This window comes from Anguilla rostrata, chromosome 8 (genome assembly GCF_018555375.3).
Source record: "Anguilla rostrata isolate EN2019 chromosome 8, ASM1855537v3, whole genome shotgun sequence".
Taxonomy (NCBI): Eukaryota; Metazoa; Chordata; class Actinopteri; order Anguilliformes; family Anguillidae; genus Anguilla; species Anguilla rostrata.
Genome location: NC_057940.1, coordinates 29,048,651 through 29,068,812, shown reverse-complemented (window position 1 = coordinate 29,068,812; position 20,162 = coordinate 29,048,651). Strand labels below are relative to the sequence as shown.

At 45.6% G+C, this 20,162-nt stretch overlaps 2 protein-coding genes and 1 long non-coding RNA gene across 3 annotated transcripts; 1 reads left to right on the top strand and 2 right to left on the bottom strand.

Moving 5' to 3' along the window:
- Window positions 1–1,922: 1,922 nt before the first annotated feature.
- On the top strand, window positions 1,923–8,707 carry sync (syncoilin, intermediate filament protein). Its single transcript, XM_064347583.1, has 5 exons — window positions 1,923–2,061; window positions 2,896–3,808; window positions 5,838–6,248; window positions 7,660–7,784; window positions 8,481–8,707. The coding sequence occupies exons 2-5, from the start codon at window positions 2,996–2,998 to the stop codon at window positions 8,530–8,532; spliced, it is 1,401 nt and encodes a 466-aa protein (XP_064203653.1). The 5' UTR covers window positions 1,923–2,061; window positions 2,896–2,995; the 3' UTR covers window positions 8,533–8,707.
- Window positions 1,926–3,012, bottom strand: LOC135261353 (uncharacterized). Its single transcript, XR_010331882.1, has 3 exons — window positions 2,749–3,012; window positions 2,508–2,614; window positions 1,926–2,010 (listed from the first exon to the last, which is right to left on the bottom strand). It is a non-coding gene; the product is annotated as an uncharacterized LOC135261353 (long non-coding RNA).
- An 11-nt stretch (window positions 8,708–8,718) lies between the features above and the next one.
- Window positions 8,719–17,248, bottom strand: rbbp4 (retinoblastoma binding protein 4). Its single transcript, XM_064347585.1, has 12 exons — window positions 17,088–17,248; window positions 16,141–16,288; window positions 15,346–15,491; window positions 13,747–13,920; window positions 13,313–13,428; window positions 12,842–13,002; window positions 12,219–12,345; window positions 11,832–11,909; window positions 11,404–11,480; window positions 11,002–11,059; window positions 10,324–10,434; window positions 8,719–9,638 (listed from the first exon to the last, which is right to left on the bottom strand). Exons 1-12 carry the CDS (start codon window positions 17,101–17,103, stop codon window positions 9,576–9,578), a joined length of 1,275 nt encoding a protein of 424 aa, XP_064203655.1. The 5' UTR covers window positions 17,104–17,248; the 3' UTR covers window positions 8,719–9,575.
- Window positions 17,249–20,162: the final 2,914 nt, after the last annotated feature.

Here is a 20,162-nt window from a genome sequence, read left to right as displayed (position 1 = left end):
CTGTGCATCGCCATCAGCACAGCAACTGACATATTTAAATATCTATACATATACATATCTATACATAAATATCTAGATACATATCTATCTGTGCTCCATTACACCCGATGTGTCACTGTTTTTCTGCCAATAAAGACTGAAGAAGAGAGACCCAGACAGACAAGAGTCACAGAAAGAGGGAACTGAGAAAGGGTGGAAACTGGGTGAGGAAAGGAGAGGTGGAGAGAGAAAGAACAGGTGAACTAGAGTATGGAGAAAGGGAGTCAGAGTGAGGGGTTTAAGAGAGACAGATGAAGGAGCAGTTAAGCGGCAGCCAGAGGAGAGGGAGAGGGAGAGAGAGAGAGAGAGAGAGAGAGAGAGAGAGGCTGAGTGAGACAGAGAGCTGCACTGTTTTACCTGAGCGAATTCCTTTCTTCTGAAATCAGTGGAAAGATGCACAAACTCCGACGGACTTGGCCCTAGATGAAGAGAAGCTCCTATCCCCCCTCCCCACCCCACTTCTACTCTCACTTAATCTCTGCAGTTGATGGTACAGCAGTCTGGGTGTCAGCCAATCAGCAGAGTTAATGAACCAAAAACTCCCATCTGAATAGAAAAACAAACTGAAGAAAGATAATGAACAAGCTAACATCAACACCTCGTATCACCTGAGAGGCTCGGCCAAAGCAATCATCCTCACCAATCAATTAATCTACTGCTGCATGGAGGGGATGTCAGAATAAGCATATATATTTGCTTGTGATCTACAGTTTATGTGACAATCCACACTTCTCAGGGGGCTGTAAATATCCTTACAATTTATGTTACAATGTTCTCTGTCTGTCCTTTTCACAGAAAATCACATTCAGTTCTCAGACTTGGGCACCTAGTCTGGGCAGATGGTACAAAAAATCCATACTTCATTCCAGGGCTAAGCGTAGCACAGCAGGTTATATGCATAGGCCCCATGCACCCTTAATAATCCCTTAATGTGTTTTAAGCGTGAACAAATGCAATAGTTAATCTTATTCAAAATTACAGGAGTAAATAAGGGAATATAATGATAGCAAATCCTTTCTTTTCTTTTTCAAGAATGAGGATAATTTCAGTCAGAACAGAGTAGTTTGAAATTAAATATAATATACAACAGCATTCCCCATTTGAAACTGAAAAGAACGAGAAGCAGAAATAAATGGTAATACAAAAATCATTCAACACTAAACTTTGTTGTCTAATGACATTCTAGTGCCATCTAGTGGCTATGTGATCTCATGCTCTCCCAATTACTGGCATTTTTTGAAAATGGCACTCAATGAAAATGTCACACTAAAAGTTATCCATGGCGATATTACTGTAATGCCTGCCATTTACTCTCATTTCTGTGCCAAGACAACCATCTATTAATACAATTTTCTGTTCATTTCCATGGTTAACACAATAAATCTGTTCAAATCATTAAAGTAGACATTGTACACTGAATTTTAAGATGTGGTTCAGACAATAAACTCAACTAAAAAAGAAGAAAACAGAAAAGAAATAAAACCTAAGTGTGAATCTAAGTGCATTTACAATGGCCCTGATAATGGATAGACCAAACACTTTGGTGATTCATATTTAGGCCTAACCTCCAGCTTAAAGCAGGATTCCAGTTCAGCTAGTCATTAACATAATTAACCCACTTGTGTGAGCTGCCATACCATGGCTTTCTGCTTTGTGCAGTGACTAAATATAGGTCAGCTTCGTCAGCAAGGGCATTAATAATGTCAACGGCTCCTAGAGGACCCTCCCCTTCTGTGCCCCGCGTCGTCTCAGATGTTCTTGTAGGCTGGACTTGGAAGAAGAGGGGGAGCGTTTGGGAGGCATTGACGGGGTACAGGGTGAGAGACAGGCCACAAACAACTGAGGGTCCTGTTTCCCCCACTGTTTATTAATAAACCAAAACAGATTGACTGTTACCTTGGAGACAGCAGCAGGGAGAGTTGTGAGAAGAGGGAGTTATCTCCTCACCGGCATAGTGGTTTCGGGTATAGTCTAAGGAGAGAGGAGAACAGGAAGAGCAGGAGCTGACGTCTCATCCACTGGGTAAGTGTATGAAAAAAGTTCTGAGTATTGAAGTTTTGGGGGAAACTCTGCGTTCTTTGAGATTCAGAGCATTACGTCACAGTTTTTAAACAGCAGTAAATTGGTTCTCACTAAGAGCAAAGGCTGCACATGTAAATAATGCTTTAAGTTTCGTGTGTAAATGTTTTAACATTTTTAACAGATACGACATCAGTTTTCCATTGTTTATTTGTCGATAGTGGTTAAATGTGAACCGAAGATAACTTTTCGCACGTTTAACGTCCTGATTTTAGCCAGCTGTTCAGGGATTGTTTCGGAGGTCACAGTCCACATGAAAATATGACAGTTTCCTCATTAAGACATAAGGGAAGTGAACCGTGCTTAGTAAAGCAGTTACACAGGATCCAGAAGGACTGCACAATAACGGACAATTCAGTTTAAGACGACGTAGTGGCGCTGGAATGTACCCGTCAAACGCGTCAGTTCCACAGCAGCTGCTGCCTCTGCGACCCACCATTACATCCCAGATGATAACTGCCAATGCCAGTCGCTCAAATGTATCGTGTTTCTGGGTCTGAAAGCAATCAAAACAGATACGATTTCAAGTCCAACACCTACACCATGTTTAATCTGCAACCAACATATAATTCATTCATTTTAATCTGCCTGCACTGATACTATACATAGAGCAAACCCAGCTGGCCCTACCTTAGTGCAGACGTCACCGCTGCTTTGTTCACAAGTCTCTTCGTCTCGCTGCCTGTGTAGGGCAACTTGGCAAGATGCCTGCAACAGTTGCTCATGAATACTTATCATTCTTTCCTTTTTTTCTGGGCTGTCCCTTCCACTGCTCAGGGTGTATACTATGGGATCCGGGATGAGAGTCCCAGTGAGGCCAATGTGAATGACCCGGTTAGGCTGGCTGTGATTTTAAAATAAAACCCGCCTTCCCTCCATGCCCCTCAGACAGGTCATGGATAGCGATGAGGCTAGGCTCAACGTTGACCCTCCGGACGAGGCCCTGCAGGAAGAGGAGGTGCAGCTGTGTATTGAGGAGGCGGACCTCTTCGAGGACTGCATGGAGGAGTTCAGGGCCCACTTTGAAGAGTGCATGGACAGGCTGGGGGCCCAGTTCAGAGGGAGCGAGGATGAAACGGGGGACAGGTTTGAGGACTGCGCAGAGGACGTGGCGACCCAGTCCACGGGCGGCGTGGACGAGATAGCTGCGCAGATCGAGCAGTGCATGGCGGAGCTGGGGATCCAGCTGGAGGGGTGCGCGGAAGGTTCTGGGCCCCGGTTCCAGGGCCTCACAGAGCAGGCCAGGGACGACGTGGAGGACGCTTTGGTCCGGGCGCAATGTGCGGATCTGTGGGGCCCGCGGCCGGGTGAAGACATGGAGGACCTGGAGAGCCTGCTAAAGAGGCGCGTGGAGGAGGTGCGGGAGCTCTGCGAGGGGGGTGTGATGGAGCTGGGCGCTCGGTTCGCGGAGAGCATCGTGGAAGTGGCGCAACTGGAGCAGCGTCGAAACCAGCTGGTGGAGGAGCTCCTGCAGCTGGAGGAGCCCATGGCCCAGGCCGTGCAGGCCCTGCGGGCGGAGCAGGGGGAGCTCCGCAGGCTGCTCGCTCAGGCGGAGCTGGAGAGGTGGAGCCTGCAGGAGGAGAGGCGGCTGGTGAAGAGGCAGCTGTTCGCCGTGGCCAGGGACTGCACCCTGAGCCGGGTTGCCCTGGAGACGCAGCAGCACGAGGTGGAGCAGTTCACTATCTTACAGGTACTGAGAGCCGCCTCGCCTGGTTTTCACAACCTGTGGCTCACACACATCAGGCAGCTTGTCTGTGAGCGAATATGCTACATCAGAGATGTGCAAAATAGTCAAAATGAAGGTGTATCATAGCAACACAAGGAAAGGGTTTCACATTCATGAAGCATACCAGTAACACATGAGCTCAGGTACACGGTATTTACAGGTGGAGTAGTCTGTAACTACACTACATGGCCAAAAGTATGTGGAGTGTGGACACTCCTAATTAGTGGGAACGGCTACTTCAGCCACATCCATTGCTAACAGGTGTATAAAATCAAGCGTACAGCCATGCAATCTCTATAGACAAACATTGGGGGTCGTACTGAAGAGCTCAGTGACTTTTAACGTGGGATGTCATAGGATGCCACCTTTCCAGCAAGTCAGTTGGTCAAATTTCAGCCCTGCTAGAGCTGCCCCAGTCAATGTCTAGGAGCAACAACAGCTCAGCTGCAAAGCGGTACCCCACACAAGCCCTCCAAATGGGACCGACGAGGGCTGAAGAGGAGAAATAATGAGAGGGTGGAGGAGGAATAATGGTCTGGGGCTGTTTTTTTATGGTTTGGGCTAGGCCCTTTAGTTCCAGTGAAGGGAAAGCTTAATGCCACAGCATGCAATGACATTCTATGGAATTCTGTGCTTCCAAATATGTGGCAACAGTTTGGGGAAGGCCCCTTCCTGTTTCAGCATGACAATGCCCCCGTGCAGAAAGCGAGGTCCATAAAGAAATGGTTTGCCGAGTATGGTGGGGAAGAACTTGACTGGCCTGCACAGAGCAGTGAACTGAACCCCATCAAACACCTTTGGGATCAAGTGGAACGCCAACTGCAAGCCAGGCCTTATCAGTCAACATCAGTGCTCGACCTCACTAATGCTCTTGTGGCTGAATTGAAGCAAATCCCCACAGCCATGTTCCAAAATCTAGTGGAAAGCCTTCCCAGAAAAGTGGAGGCTATTATGGCAATAAAAGGGCAGACCAACTCCATATTAAAGCCCATGGATTTGGAATGAGATGTTTAACAAGCACATATGGGTGTGATGTTTGGGTGTCCCCATACTTTTGGCCATGTAGTGTATGAGATGCAAAACAGGCATTATGTGTACTATAGTTCATATGCATTACATTTATTCATTACTGCATTGGCAGCATGTAGGTACACACACATCCTGGTTTTCATTCACACTGCAAGCTGAAATACAGCAGCACAGGGGAAAGGGCAGCAATGCCTTTCAGATTTGAATGAGTGGCAGATTTCATCAAAAGTGATGATTTCCCCCCTATTCTTACGCAACATGTCATTTCAGTAATGTCCAGGATATGATGTGGTGTAACTACCAAAAATACCTTACATGAGGTTCCTGTCCTTCATCAGGTCAGTCAGAGTTCCTTGGGTTACCATGACATCAGTTCCTCCTAAAGACATGGCAGGAGTCTCATTAGAAATATACGTCTCTGTCCCAGTTGTCAGAGATAAACCTCTCTGAGTTAAACCTATGATTCTCTCCAACTCTCTTATGAGTGGGAACAGAGTCAGGTTTTCATTCCCCCTGTGCTCTCTCTCTCTGTGACTCCCACAGCAAGCTCCAGGGCCACGGCCTTTACTCTGTAGTCCCTGTGACTCCCAGGAGGAGCTCCAGGGTCAGGGCCTTATTTACTCTGTAGTCCCTGTGACTCCCAGGAGGAGCTCCAGGGTCAGGGCCTTATTTACTCTGTAGTCCCTGTGACTCCCAGGAGGAGCTCCAGGGTCAGGGCCTTATTTACTCTGTAGTCCCTGTGACTCCCAGGATGAGCTCCAGGGTCAGGACCTTATTTACTCTGTAGTCCCTGTGACTCCTTGTAGGAGCTCCAGGGTCAGGGCCTTATTTACTCTGTAGTCCCTGTGACTCCCAGGATGAGCTCCAGGGTCAGGGCCTTATTTACTCTGTAGTCTCTGTGACTCCCAGGATGAGCTCCAGGGTCAGGGCCTTATCTACCAGGTACATTCTCTCACTCTCTCAGGGTGAGCTTGAGGGTCAGGTTCAGCTGCTCACAGAGGAGATGGCCCAGCTGAGGGAGGCTCAGCAGAACCGCCTGAACACCCTGAGGAGCCAGCTGGACAGCCTGAGCCTGGCGCGGGCTCAGGGAGACCAGTCCCAGGACCGGCAGCCCCCCTGGGACCTGAGCAACTACCTGCAGGACGGGATGAAGGCCCTGGAGGAGCAGTACGAGCCCCGGCTGCAGGCCTTGCAGAAAAGGAAGCAGGCCGCCACCGACGCCCTGCTGGGGACCAGGGCCGAGACACAGGAGCTGAGGGCCCGCCTGGGGCCCCTCAGAGAGGAGGCGCAGAGACTGGAGCACCAGAGGACACACCTGGAGGAGAAGATCGCCCTGATGCGGCAGGAAAGGGAGGGGAAAGTTGCGCAGTACAGGGTAGGACCTGCAGCCGCTGTTGGGGGGTTAGCCATCAGAAAATACATACTATGGGAGGGGCACGGACAGGGGAGAACACACAAGCAGAATTGGCATCAGAGTAAAGCAGGGCAGTGTATTTTGTCCAAGGAGCACATATCCAATTTTTCACTCCAAGTTCAAAAATTCAGGAGCACGCTAATGCATCCCAATTAGGTTTGCTCCTAAATTATTTTTCCAGTTTGCATCATTTTTCAGGAGCAAGTACTCCAAAAACAGGTGCACTGTAGAACCCTGTAAAGTTAACTAATAAGGTCAATTGTGTGGGGTACTGACCAGGTTAAATTCAGGAGGTTGAAGTGGGAAGTGAGGGTAACTTCTGGACTGTTATAAAGAATTAACAGAAACCACTCACATTAGCTTAACCCAATTACGCTTCAGCTCAGAGATGGCTGGACCTTCTTAATTATTTTCGGGTGAGCAGAATTTCTGGTTCCTTCAATAATGGCAAAGCATCCCCATACCTGGATGACTTCTTGCTGCACCTTTGAAAAATTTAGGCAGGCCAGCTACTCCTGGGAAGATTCACCACTATTTTAATTGTTCTCCATTTGAAGATAATAGCTCTCACTGTGGTTCGGTGGAGTCCTAGAGCCTTAGAAATGGCTTTGTAACCCTTTACAGACTGATATATTTCAACTTTATTTCCTCACCTCTTCTGGAACATTCTTTGATCATGGTGTACTTCGTGGTGACTACTTCACTGATAGTAAGGTTCAATATGAGTGAGCTTTAGATTCAACAGGGCTGGATGCAATCAAGCTGTATTTAATTAGTTGAATCTAATTTTAAATTAAATTTGGTTTAATGGTTGATTGAGAAACTAAGGGCACAATAACTTTTTCACAGGGGTGATATGAGTGTTTGATAATTTCACTAATTCAATGAAAAAAGTTATTGAAAAAGTTTCCCTTTGTCTGATATTTACATTTTGTCCAAAGATCTGAAACCATTCAGTGTGACAAATATGCAATAACAGAGCAAATGAGGAAGAGGGCAAATACTTTTTCAAGCCGCTGTAAGAACTGACAGGAAGTGCAGAACAGGTGAAAACATGAGTAGACTCATTTAAAAGGAGATTAACATGGGTCAGAGGCTTGCAAAACAGCACATTCATGAGAGTTCCTCCAGACACTGAAATGTTGTGTAAAACAAACAAGAGGAGGAAACCCTTTGGCCTGAATTCAATCAATATTTTTTTAGAGTGGGTAAAAGGCTATATTACTCAGGGCACAATTTTTCAGTACTGAATGCTGAGTATTCTAAAAATAAGAGCTAGTCAAGCATTAAGAACACATATTGATTGAGCAATAGAGCTTTAAACTAACTTTAGTCAGAACTGCTCCTTTAAGACAACTTATTTTCCCATCAGGACACCGTAGACTCACTGGAGGAGAGCAGCAGAGAACTCAAGACAGAACTCCAGATTCAGAGGAAGAAAAACAAGGAAATCCAAACCTTGAAGGACAGCCTCATAAAAGAACTGGATCTTTTCCGGTGAGATGTGCTCTACCGTTCAACTATACAATCCTCACACCCCACACCACCCAAAATGGTTCTTCACTGTGTTCTAGAACAAACCTCCAGTAGTTCACTTCAGTGCAGTTAAAGAGCTTATCCAACTGGAGCCTGGAATTAATTTAATTTTTTCTGGAAAATGTATTTTTGGACCCTCAGGGATAGCGTTTGTTTTGACTTAAAAGTTAGGCTGTAAATGTTTATGCAGGACGGAGTGTGGCGCAGTGGGTAAGGAACTGCGCTTGTAACCGAAAGGTCGCAGGTTCGAATCCCGGGTAAGGACACTGCCGTTGTACCCTTGAGCAAGGTACTTAACCTGCATTGCTTCAGTATATATCCAGCTGTATAAATGGATACAATGTAAAGTACTACGTAAAAGTTGTGTAAGTCGCTCTGGATAAGAGCGTCTGCTAAATGCCTATAATGTAATGTAATGTAATGTAATGTTTAGTGCGTGCAAACTTTCACTTGGCTTTTCATTTTCACAGAACCCAATATTTAACAGTACTCCTACTCACTCTTGGCTCTGTTGCTGGGTCTGCCACACTGCTTTACGTCTTACTTTACTGTATCAGCAGCACACTGAAAGGCCTCTTATTGGCAACTGTCCAAATTCCATTAAGACTAATCACCAGTGTCCCAAGATGCTAAAATTAAGATTCATCCACTTTTCAGGGGCACGACTGAACTCCAAGGAATGCTTGACCTCCCCTCCCAGGGAACGTGACCGAAGCAGTCTCTACAAAGAGGCCATTTTGCCGAAAATAACCTGTTTCTCTTCTGTTCGCGAACTGTAAAAATGCAGAACGGCTTCAGCTGCTTTCATAATCCTCCACTATAGGACAAGCAGCCAGAGGGGCGTGTGTGGAGTGATCAGCACGCACAACCAAAAATAGAGGGGGGGGGGAAAAAGAAAAGAAAAAAAAACATGTTTATTATTTGAATGCATTTTATACAACTGGTTTTTAAGGGAAATGGGAGGTCTAACAAAGAAATCACATGAATATCACAACACTGAGAAACAAACAAGAAGGACCCTTACAGATAATGAAGCTGAAAAAAGTTCACTAATGGACAATTCTGAAAATACAGATCCCACCTGGGAGACTTAAAAACCCCTCATTTATGCAGGGAGAGAAACAGCCATTTTAGCTTATGCGTTTGCAAGAGAAAGGAGATTCTTTGCTTATCAGGAACTTGGCAATTGCTGATTTTATGAGTCTTCCTTTTAAAATACAGTTTTTCTCTTCAGTGTATGCCGTTTTTCATAGAAAAAAAAAATCAATGTGTGGGTGTTAAGAGCTCTACTTGTCCTTCAGTGACACGGCCAAGAAAACAAGCTGCAGTTCATCTATTAATACTGGGATCCATTTGCTCGAATGAGCAAAGTAATGCCTTGATCCTTAATTAACCACAAAGCTTAAATATCAAACAGCCCTAAGAGAAAAGGAGCTTACACTGGTCTCTAACAACAGTACGCACATGTTTTCCATTTCTCTCAAACATCAAGAGCAAGTGACTGAGTTCTTTATTAATTAAAAAAATATGTTTTTATATTCTAGTAGAAAACTGTTGGAGGGGGGAGGGGGCTCTACCAATAAATTATTCTTTCACTTTGTAAATGCGCCTGCCCCTGTGGCATTTCTGCGAGTGGGAATGCGCTGACTGCTGCAGAGTGTGTGTGGAAGGAAACGGTCTGGTGGGTGGGTGGGGTGGGGTGGGGCGGGGCGGGGCGGGGGCGGGGGCGGGGGGTGCGGCTCGCTCGGCCGTTCAGCCCTGGACCTCCGCGTCCGCGGCCCCCTCGGGGTCTTCATCGTTGTAGATGTTCTCCGCCTGGAAAATCAGCGAGAGGCGCGTCAGTCACCCGCCCGGGCGGGACGTGCCGACAGCCCGAGGGCTCCGAGGATTAACGGGGCAGACGGAACGCTCGAGAACGTTCTGGAAGGCGCTGGCGGCCGCTCTGCGGAGAGCTGGGGCTCGAGTGTTATTGCGGCTCCCGGTGCTCCCGGGAGCTCCAGCTCCAGAAAGACTGCTGTGAGCAGCTGTGACTCACTGGCTGTGAAAGCGCTGATCTCAATGGACTGGGCTCAGCTGTCAATGGGACCGCATCGGTATTTCAAATGTGGAAAACGTTAAAGGTAAAACAACCGCCTTGCTTAATAAACCAATACAGCTTTTTCAATGACAAAGATCATAGATATGATAGAGTAGAATGGCCAGAAATCTTTTTTTTTTTTTTTAAGGAGATGACAAAACTTTGCAGGAACAGCTTTAATGTGCAGAGAACAAGAGACTGAATTCAGAATTAGAGTATACTTCCCTACAAAACAAATGCATTTTTCCTGTTCCCTGTACAAACCATGCTAAAGGCTAGAGATAAACATACTTCTTCAATGATAAAATACTATTATCTGTTTGCTAACTATCAGCGGATTGCATGAGCACACTTGCAGTCACCTGTAGTGTGTGCCCCTATCTGTGTGTGTGTGTGTGTGTGTGTGTGTGTGCACGCACTCACCATCTGCCACACTTGCATGATGTTGTCCTCGGACACGGAGCAGATGACCCACGGCTCATTGGGGTTCCAGGAGAAGTCTGAGATCTTGGCTGTGTGTCCACCGTGGATAAACTGTGGAGGGGACAAACAGCACAGGGGCATCAGCTGCTTCTGCACTTTTCAAACAAGTTGTATAACCATACAACTGGCTCACTGGCCATCTCGAGTCAGAGTGCAAAACCTCAACATGCTGAGCCTACAGCCGCACAACCGAAAGCGTAAATAAGCAGGCCTCGCCTCTCCACAAGCACCGAATCGCTGGTGAAGTCTTGTGGAAGTGAGAACAACGTGTCAACCGGCTGTGGCCCTTAAGACACGCGGTGCAGCCGCTGGCGCACTGGACTCTGTCGGGGGAAGGCGCCCGCGCGCACCGAGCGGTAAACTGTCCGCCAGCTGCGCTGCTTCACCTGGACAGCTCCGCTAAACAATCAGGTGACAGAACGGCTCAGAGCGGGGGGGGGGGGGGGGGGGGGGGGGGGGCGCATTAGAGAGACCGCAGAAATAGCGTGCCGAGCGGACACCCCAGATCTGCTTTCAGCCCTCCTGGCGGCTGCTCGTGTTTTGACGCCCGCGGGACCTGCTGCTGCCAAGGAGGAGGGGAGGGGGGTGGGGGGGTTTTACAGGGGCGCAGAAACTCACCAGGAGCTCGGGGGGGCCGTCTTCAGCGTCCTCGGGCGACTGCTCCTCCCCGATTTTACTGCATAGAGAGGGGACAAACTGATCACAAGGTCCGAGACAGCAGGATTCACAAAACCACACCCTCCCAGCCCCACCTAATCATTCCAGCTCATATTCCCCAAGACAGGAGCCCACTGTAGTCCTGACCTTCCTGTCCATTTTACACAGAGGCACAGAGCAGTGAGCATTTCTACTGGAAAAGGTTCAAACAGACTTCCCATCGCCCCCTCCAGCACAGGACACGTTCTGTGCACTCTTCATTTCAAGCACAACTTCACGTGCTGGCTGATTACAATCCGCTGATGCAAGAGAACCCTAAGAACGGCAACGTTTCCACAGCGACGGACAGTAAACTATTAATACCTGAGGTCCCAGACGTTGAGTCGCCGGTCTGTCCCGCTGGAGGCCAGGATAGTTTCATTATGGGGCGACCACTGCACCTGCAGGGGGGGACAGGACAGGATTTCAAAGGACAGCATGTACTTACACTGTTTTTACCCCACTCATCTGTAACTATCTTTGTCCCTGATCTCTCCCTCACAATTACCCCTGTTTTTTTTCTTAAGGTGATTGATTTGTTACATCTACTACCATATGATGCTACAGATAGGAGATTGTGTCCAGATTGGTTGCAGGTTTGAATCGTGGGTTGGGCACTGGCATTTAACCATTGCTTCATTATATATCCAGCTACAGAAATGGGCCATGTACAAAAATGAACCCTAGATGACAGAAAAAGCATTTTGTGCTCCTGAAATACCTTTAGAAGTTGTATTCCTACATAGACTGACCTGGAAGATCTCATCTTTGTGGGATTCAAAAGAGTGCAGCTTCAGTTTTAAGTTCCTTAGGTCCCAAAGTGCCACAGTCTGGATGAAGAAATAAACAGAGGTCAGGGTCACACACAAATATGCCATCTGTGGTCAGTTAGGAGGAACTGTTAGCAATCACACTTCACAACAACAGGGGAAAAACACAACTGGGGCAGGAAATGTCAACTTGAACATCACATACAGCTTAATCAAGTCTCAGTCTAGACTGAAGTATGACAGCAGTAAGGTATAATCTAGGGAATTTTAAAAGGTCAGGGAAGGGTAACAAAAACAGGCCCATTAAATCCATGCTCCCCAAACACCAAATGCCAATATGGCGACTGCATTCCCCCACCGCACACTCACTTTGTCCGCTGAGCCGGTGGCCAGGATGAACTCGCTGTAGGGGTTGAATGACAGGCAGTTGACCTCAGCGGTGTGGGCATCCACTGCGTGGCTGGGCTTGGACGTGTTGTTTGACCGTGTATCCCAGCTACGGTCAAAACAAAGGGGTTCCACCGGTCAAACTATTTCTCAGTCCTCATACACTGGATTAAGGGAGCTAAAGGTGATGTTCCCCGCTTCTAACCTTACCATCACGTTCCAGTACAACCAAAATGAATTAAAAACCCATTCGTCAGTACAGCCACTTTCTGTGTGTGTCATTGTGATGTTGTGTCTGTTTTAACGTGGAGCACATTTGCATTTCCATGCTGCTTTCATAGCCAGGTCTCCACTGAAAACAAGACTCTCCCTTCAATGGGCTTCCTAGTTAAACACACACAATTCCTCCATAACACCCTAAAAGGTAGCAGCATGTTCAAAACCTAAAATGCAACCGGTTTTAACGGTATACCTGGCGAATCCTCATTTTTACTTTCCGCGGTAATATCATATCGTCACATCCTTAATGACGCATCTTAAAGGATCCCAGCGAAGCGGGTCTATTCTGCGAGTCTAGGCCGACAGGCGGTGGGAGGCGGCCTTACATCATGAGCTTCTGGTCGTCGGCCACCGATCCGAACAGCGACTCGTGCAGCAGGTGCCAGGAGACGTCTTCCACCACCGCGGTGTGCCCGGTGAAGATGGTCTTGGCGTCCACCACCTTCCCCTCCTTGGGTACCGTGCTGATGTCCCACAAGCAGATGGTCTGGGAGACAAAGGTTGAAAGGGTTGCAGAGAGCCAAACTCTAGTCTGCTTGCCTCGGCGGCTTGGAGGGGTGGAAACTTATGCAGGGGAAAACAAGCAGCACAACAGTGGGAGAGGGGCAAAATGTTCCATAATCAAATACGAGACTTCTGACTTCCGTTTGGCAACCGCAGGATTACTGCTACAGCTCACAGCAGCAAACATTTACACAAACGTAGCTTTGGGTCGGGTCCTCTCATTGCTTCCACTGTTCAGTTTTCGGCTGCGCGGGTTCGATCGCACTCATAAACAGTGGTGGGCGTGGCCTTACGTGGTCGTCGGAGGCGCTGAGGAGGCAGCCGCTCAGGTTGGGGTTCCAGGACAGGCCGTAGCCCTCTTTCTGGTGCCCCCTCAAGCGCAGGTCGGGGGTGCACTCCCCAGAGGGATCTGGGAGAGACAGCAAACCGTTTGAGTCCAGCCCCTTTCCACACAGCCAGCTTCAGCATAACAGTGTTATTGATACAATATATAAGAGTGACATGCCACACTGTACAAAATGTAAACATCTTACTTTCTGAAGCATTTCGATATGGCAGCATGTGGGAGACGATTATCAGTGAACAGACAGGTTGAGCATGACAGAGCTTGGTCAAATTACAAATGAAATTGGTGAAATTACAAATGATACTGTACACATCTCAAAGGCCTTTATGAAATTCTGGGGCTAAAAAAACAAACTTCACCCCCGTGTACGTAAGGGCGTACCTGGCTTGGAGGGGTGCTTGGTGTAGTCGAAGACCAGCACGTCGCTGGTTGGCGTCTTGGTGGCGATGATGCAGGGGTTCTGGGGCATGTAGCGTGCCCGGTTCACCTCCCCCTCGTGGTTGATCTTGATCTCGATCTCAATCTTTCCACTTACCGAACCAAATCCGCCAAACTCTGCAGGCACACGAGCCAGCGTCACAGAGGAGACACAGTTCACTCTCACAGAGCCAGCGTCACAGAGGAGACACAGTTCACTCTCACAGAGCCAGCGTCACAGAGGAGACACAGTTCACTCTCACAGAGCCAGCGTCACAGAGGAGACACAGTTCACTCTCACAGAGCCAGCGTCACAGAGGAGACACAGTTCACTCTCACAGAGCCAGCGTCACAGAGGAGACACAGTTCACTCTCACAGAGCCAGCGTCACAGAGGAGACACAGTTCACTCTCACAGAGCCAGCGTCACAGAGGAGACACAGTGCACTCTCACAGAGCCAGCTCACGAGGAGACACAGTTCACTCTCACAGAGCCAGCGTCACAGAGGAGACACAGTTCACTCTCACAGAGCCAGCGTCACAGAGGAGACACAGTTCACTCTCACAGAGCCAGCGTCACAGAGGAGACACAGTTCACTCTCACAGAGCCAGCGTCACAGAGGAGACACAGTTCACTCTCACAGAGCCAGCGTCACAGAGGAGACACAGTTCACTCTCACAGAGCCAGCGTCACAGAGGAGACACAGTTCACTCTCACAGAGCCAGCGTCACAGAGGAGACACAGTTCACTCTCACAGAGCCAGCGTCACAGAGGAGACACAGTTCACTCTCACAGAGCCAGCGTCACAGAGGAGACACAGTTCACTCTCACAGAGCCAGCGTCACAGAGGAGACACAGTTCACTCTCACAGAGCCAGCGTCACAGAGGAGACACAGTTCACTCTCACAGAGCCAGCGTCACAGAGGAGACACAGTTCACTCTCACAGAGCCAGCGTCACAGAGGAGACACAGTTCACTCTCACAGAGCCAGCGTCACAGAGGAGACACAGTTCACTCTCACAGAGGAGACACAGTCACTACAGAGCCACGTCAGAGAAGACACAGTTCACTCTCACAGAGGCAGCGTCACAGAGGAGACACAGTTCACTCTCACAGAGCCAGCGTCACAGAGACACAGTTCACTCTCATAGAATAGCTCTAATCTGTCAAGAAAGCATCACCACCAGGGCATTCTACTAATGTTTACAGCTGTTCTCTTGTGAAATACATGATAACGTTAAGGCTGTTTGTATTATTTCATCATTAAAAAAAACTATACAAAATTTGCTGAGCAAATTAAATCCTTCACAAAATAGGCATCTCCTCCAGGTAAACGCATTCCTCTGCTAAAACAATCAGATTGACACAACAAACTCTGCAGCCAATGAAAATGGATGGCTCTTCTCAGTGAAGTCTCCACATTAAGCAACAACTGACAAAAACCAGTCATCTTTTCCACTGAGAAAAGGACCAAGGAGAAAGAAGGCGTGGCATAATCCACAATGATACTGCACGTGGTGCGAGCGAGCGAGCAGTCTGGCCTGCTGGTGCCAGGGGCCTCACCTCCTTTCTCGCTGTCATAGTGTGACGCGTCAAACTGGGCATCATCGTTGGGCAGCTGCACGCTGGCGATGACCAGGTGGTTCTGCTCGTCCGAGGTGTGCGTGCCCAGCACCAGACGGTGCACGCTGAAGTCCTTTCCCTCGGGCCTACGGACGACACACAGACGCTACGTCAGCTCAGCGGTCTCGCGATTCGACTATGTTGGTCTTCAGCGAGGTCACGTTATCACCCCATGTTCCTTAGCAACCAAGTGTAACCATCTTACTACATTCTGTATAATTCTAAGACTCCTTTCAGATGACTGGCAGTTAGATTTCAATGGCTGGTCTCTATTAAGCCCACATATAAGCCCACATAAGCAGCTATGGTGTGCTTTGAACACTGGGTCAATTCTGTTATTCAGACCACTGGCACAAAATAGACCATCAACAGCCATCTGCAAAGTACAATCTGAAGTGGACCTAGAATGCTGAAATATAATACACTGAATCCAAACGTTCTTTGCAAGTCTGGAATTTTTACCAGTATGAATGAACAATAAAATGCAACTTTCCATGCATTTTGCTCAGCACTTTACAAAGTGCTGAGCAAAATATAAATATAATGGATTGGCTGATCCATTAGGCCTATATTTACCAAATCACATAAAACATTCTGCTTTCTCTGCAGAGGTCCTATTAAACACAATATTCAACCTGCTCACAAACGACAACATCCTCGGGGCCATATTAACACACAACAAGCGCGCAGCAGCACATGATGAAACTGAACCGTAATTTACAGGTTTAAACATACCTGGTAACATCGGGCAACCACTGCGCTGTGAGACTCGGCCACTCCAGAGCATGGGTCATCACCAGATCGTACAGGAAAGGGGTGTTTTTCTTCCATATCTTGTATTCTTCATTAATCACCCTCTCCTCCACCGCATCGTCAAATGCCGCTGCAAAGTGTACAACCAGGTTTTCATTCATTTACTTATTTATGCATTTGGCTAACGGGTTTTTCAGTGCTCGATTTTTCCAAGACACGAGACAACTTGTCTGTTAACTACTAAATAGCTAACGTATGTTCCCTTAAATAAATCTAAATCTAAACCACCTATACTGGTAACAATTTAAATACGTAACTTAACGAGCTAGCCACCTAGTCGGTTAAAAAGTCGAGCCATTTCTTTAGAAAGCAACCAAACAGTTACGAACCCAAGCCAACCGGCTAGCTCATGTTACGCACAATAACGTGAAACTGTATTCAGAATATATATTTTTGTCATGAATATAACTTTATTATCATTAAAACTACTGCAGGGCATAACAGACAGCTCTGTACATAAATGGACACAACATATCATATCGAATTAGTTAGTTAGCTAGCTACATTGCTAAGTGGTCTTCCAACTAGCAAACTAGCTACAACCCATGTCTTGGCTAACGTTACATCATCACGCTCGACATCACGTTAGCACGCTAGCTATTTAAGTTTCAAACATATCTGTTAACTAGCCGCCGATATCTGGTGGCTTAATTAATGTTAATTGTCGTGCGAAATGCTAATCAACCAAATGCCAAAGGCTTGCTTGCTAGCTGCTAGCAACCAGCGTGGCGGGACCTGAACTGCAGGCTGCGTAGTCAGAAGCATCGGAGAACTTGTTATTGGTAGAGCGGTATATCTAATGACATATCACAGTTTTGTGGATTAATTCGCCTATAGCAATACAAAGGTTTATATAAACGATTAGTTACCTTCTTTATCAGCCATGACGACGGTATTAAACACTAGTGTATGGAGTTTATGCAATAATATAAATTGCCAGACAGGTCTTTGTTCAGCACCTTCGCGCCAACGCCGCCGTGCACCGTCACAGTCCCGGAAAATCGCACATCCAATCAAGAAAAGGGAACACCAGTGTATAGCGAGAATACGTATTTTGTCTGTTTTCCTTGTTAGATGTACAAGTTCCGGTTAGTACGCCAGATCTGAAGAAACAAGGAGTTCAGGCATTACGTGATAACATAAATGCAGCAGGATTTCCCCCCGATTCCAGGCAATATGACAATTACATCGGCTGTTTTTTTGTTGGTTTTTTTAAACGTTTGTTGCAAGTCCCATTGCTCGAGGTAGACCCGACAATATATTGTATTTCATTGTGCGATAAGATCTGTATCGTGCTGTGTTAGCTGGATTTTTACGATAGACTACCGTATTTCAATTTGCTTTAAAAATTGCTTTTTTAAAAATCCCCTGACACTTGTAGTCACTCCCTGTCACTTTGATATTGGACATATAAGTATAACATTAAATATATCCATTTGAAAGATTCTCCTATTGAGATGACAACATGAAAAAAAGCCAAACAGATAGTAAGAAGCAAAAACTAGCATCGTTTTATTCAATTCAATCTTATTTATTGAATTGGATAATTAGGTTGGATAAAACTGGTGGTAGAGACAGAATACATATGCCTAATCAAATTTCACTGTGCTGTGACAAGAAACCCAGATGACATGTAATACAGCACTGGACAGCAAAGATTACATAACACTGCAATCTGAGTTAGATAAGTAAACCCAGTTTCCTGAGTGAGGTAGATATGAGTCAAATAGATTGTTGTACTGTAATTTTCCCAACTTTGTCTGGTACTCCACGAGCAGTAATAAACATATAAAACTGCACATTGCACCGGCATTATGTCAATTTTTTAAATCCGTATTATCAGTGTTTTTTGGTGTGTATATGAAGCCTGCGTTTATAAATGATGAATGAATTTATCATTAGCATGATGGAGCTCAGTCCTCTCTCAATGAAAATAAATGGTCATACTCATTTATTATTATTTTAAGTGGTGTCATATCCAGTCTTCATTATTTTATATGGTGGTCATATCCATTTTTTATTACTTTATGTCGTGCTCATACCCACTGCTTATTACTTTATGTGGTGTCATACCAGCTGTTTATTATCTTATGTGGTGTCATTCACTGCGTATTATTTTGTGGCATAAGTGGCATCATACCCATTGCTTTTGTGGGGTCATACTCATTTCAGATTTTTTGTGGTGTGGTGTTGTGTGATGTGGTAGCAGTACCCATTTTTTAATTATGTTTATTGGAAAACACCAAATAACTTTGAAGGTCATGAATTACTGTAAACTAAGAAATTTGTTTCATCCAAAATGGTTCAATTCAGAAATATATTTAAGTTAGCACAATTACATGATAAGTGTTTAAAATAGGTCTTAATCAGTTTACCTAATACTGTACGTTTGAAACTATTCCAAAGGAAGTGAATGCCACACAAATAAACCTTTTTTTTCATATAGCAGTGTACATACAAATTGGTATTTTCTTGGATAGATTTTTATATAGTATGTGTCATAGTCTAGGGAAGTTGACATAACTATCTACATCTTAGACTACTTTTAATATCTGTTGTACTGAGGGATATTTATATGTCATTTACGTAACTTGCGGAAGAGTTTTCCACATAGGAAACAAATTAGCAACGTAAAATAAAATAAATATGTTTTGACAAGTGTCTTATTTATTTTACAGCCTGGTATTCTTTTGGTATTTTTTCCAAAACTACACAGGGGCTGAAGAATTGATGTGTGCACAGAATGCACACATTTGTTAACAAAGTAGGACACAAGTTTAAAGTTTGTAAAATTAAAGTAGTTATGTTGATTATCAGATATACTCTAATAGGGTAGGGTAGTATTATTTGGATGGAGGTGGGGGTTATATTTTTTATTAATGAACGGCGTGATAAAGTAAGTACCAAGTAGGCCTACATGAAATGTAACAAGATACATGAAAGTCATTAACTCTGTATCTCGGCTATTCCAACTGTATGACCTATGTCTAGACAAGAGCAATGTTAGTAGGGTTCGGTATAGTCTAACACATTTTAAGAGGGAGTGTGGTTCGCAAGACACCACTTGGCCATGGCCAGTTGCCAGTTGCTGCTCATGCAAAATAAAATAAAAATGGATAAGGTTCAGCTGACATCCATTTAGTTTTAGAGAGGGACAAGTAGCCAGAAATTTAGCTAATGCAATGCACTGCACCATAGATTATTTTCGAGCTACTCATTGGACAAGTAACTGTTCTCTAAGCAGGCCTATTCCGCTTTTCCCCGCTCGTATCTATGAGGCTAATCCTGACATAATTTTCATTTTAAAAATCGTAAATTTTATCTAGGCAGTTACAATCATAGCTATTTTAAAGCACTGCAGTGTCGACATTTTTCGAGTACATTACTAAAAACATAAGTAATTACGTAGGCTAACATTATCTCTCATCAAACTAGTATGATTATTATTAACATTGCTGGCATGGCTCAACTGTAAATAAATTCAGGGCGACAAAAGAAAGATTTTGCATCAAAGCAGGTGGTTACTATTCTCATTTCTCTCTTTTTTGCCACAAGATGGCAGTTTTTAATGTATGCCTCAATATGCACAAAAGACCTATTAATGTAGCAGACCGAAGAGAAAATAATACCATACAAAAGATCCGTGTAGGCTACTTTTTGGTCAAGCATTTGCCGTTTTAGGAACAGATATTAAAAAACAAGAAATTAATGGGTATTCGATTTAAAAACAATTTTTTACAGGTCCTCCAACCACCTTAATCACGTAGCCTACAAAGGAAGCTTTGTGACTTGTAGGCACTGAGCTCATTGCTTGTATGCTAGCTCAAGTTTTTTTTCCCGCTGTCGGCTACAATGTTGCGCTAGACGTCGGACTCGGAGTAAGTTTCTAAACAGGGATTGATGGAATGCAGTGTCTATCATAAATTTGCAAACGGTCAATTAAT

What these genes read in the sequence shown, in the direction of transcription:
- sync (XM_064347583.1), top strand. Translation starts at nt 2,996, where the DNA reads ATGCCCCTCAGACAGGTCATGGATAGCGATGAGGCTAGGCTCAACGTT. An exon ending in GGAAAGTTGCGCAGTACAGG is followed by an intron (nt 6,249 to 7,659) that starts GTAGGACCTGCA and finishes TTTTCCCATCAG; the next exon opens with GACACCGTAGACTCACTGGA. An exon ending in AAAGAACTGGATCTTTTCCG is followed by an intron (nt 7,785 to 8,480) that starts GTGAGATGTGCT and finishes TCCACTTTTCAG; the next exon opens with GGGCACGACTGAACTCCAAG.
- rbbp4 (XM_064347585.1), bottom strand. An exon ending in CTATGACAGCGAGAAAGGAG is followed by an intron (nt 13,921 to 15,345) that starts GTGAGGCCCCTG and finishes GTGTGCCTGCAG; the next exon opens with AGTTTGGCGGATTTGGTTCG. An exon ending in GACGACCAGAAGCTCATGAT is followed by an intron (nt 12,346 to 12,841) that starts GTAAGGCCGCCT and finishes TTTTGACCGTAG; the next exon opens with CTGGGATACACGGTCAAACA.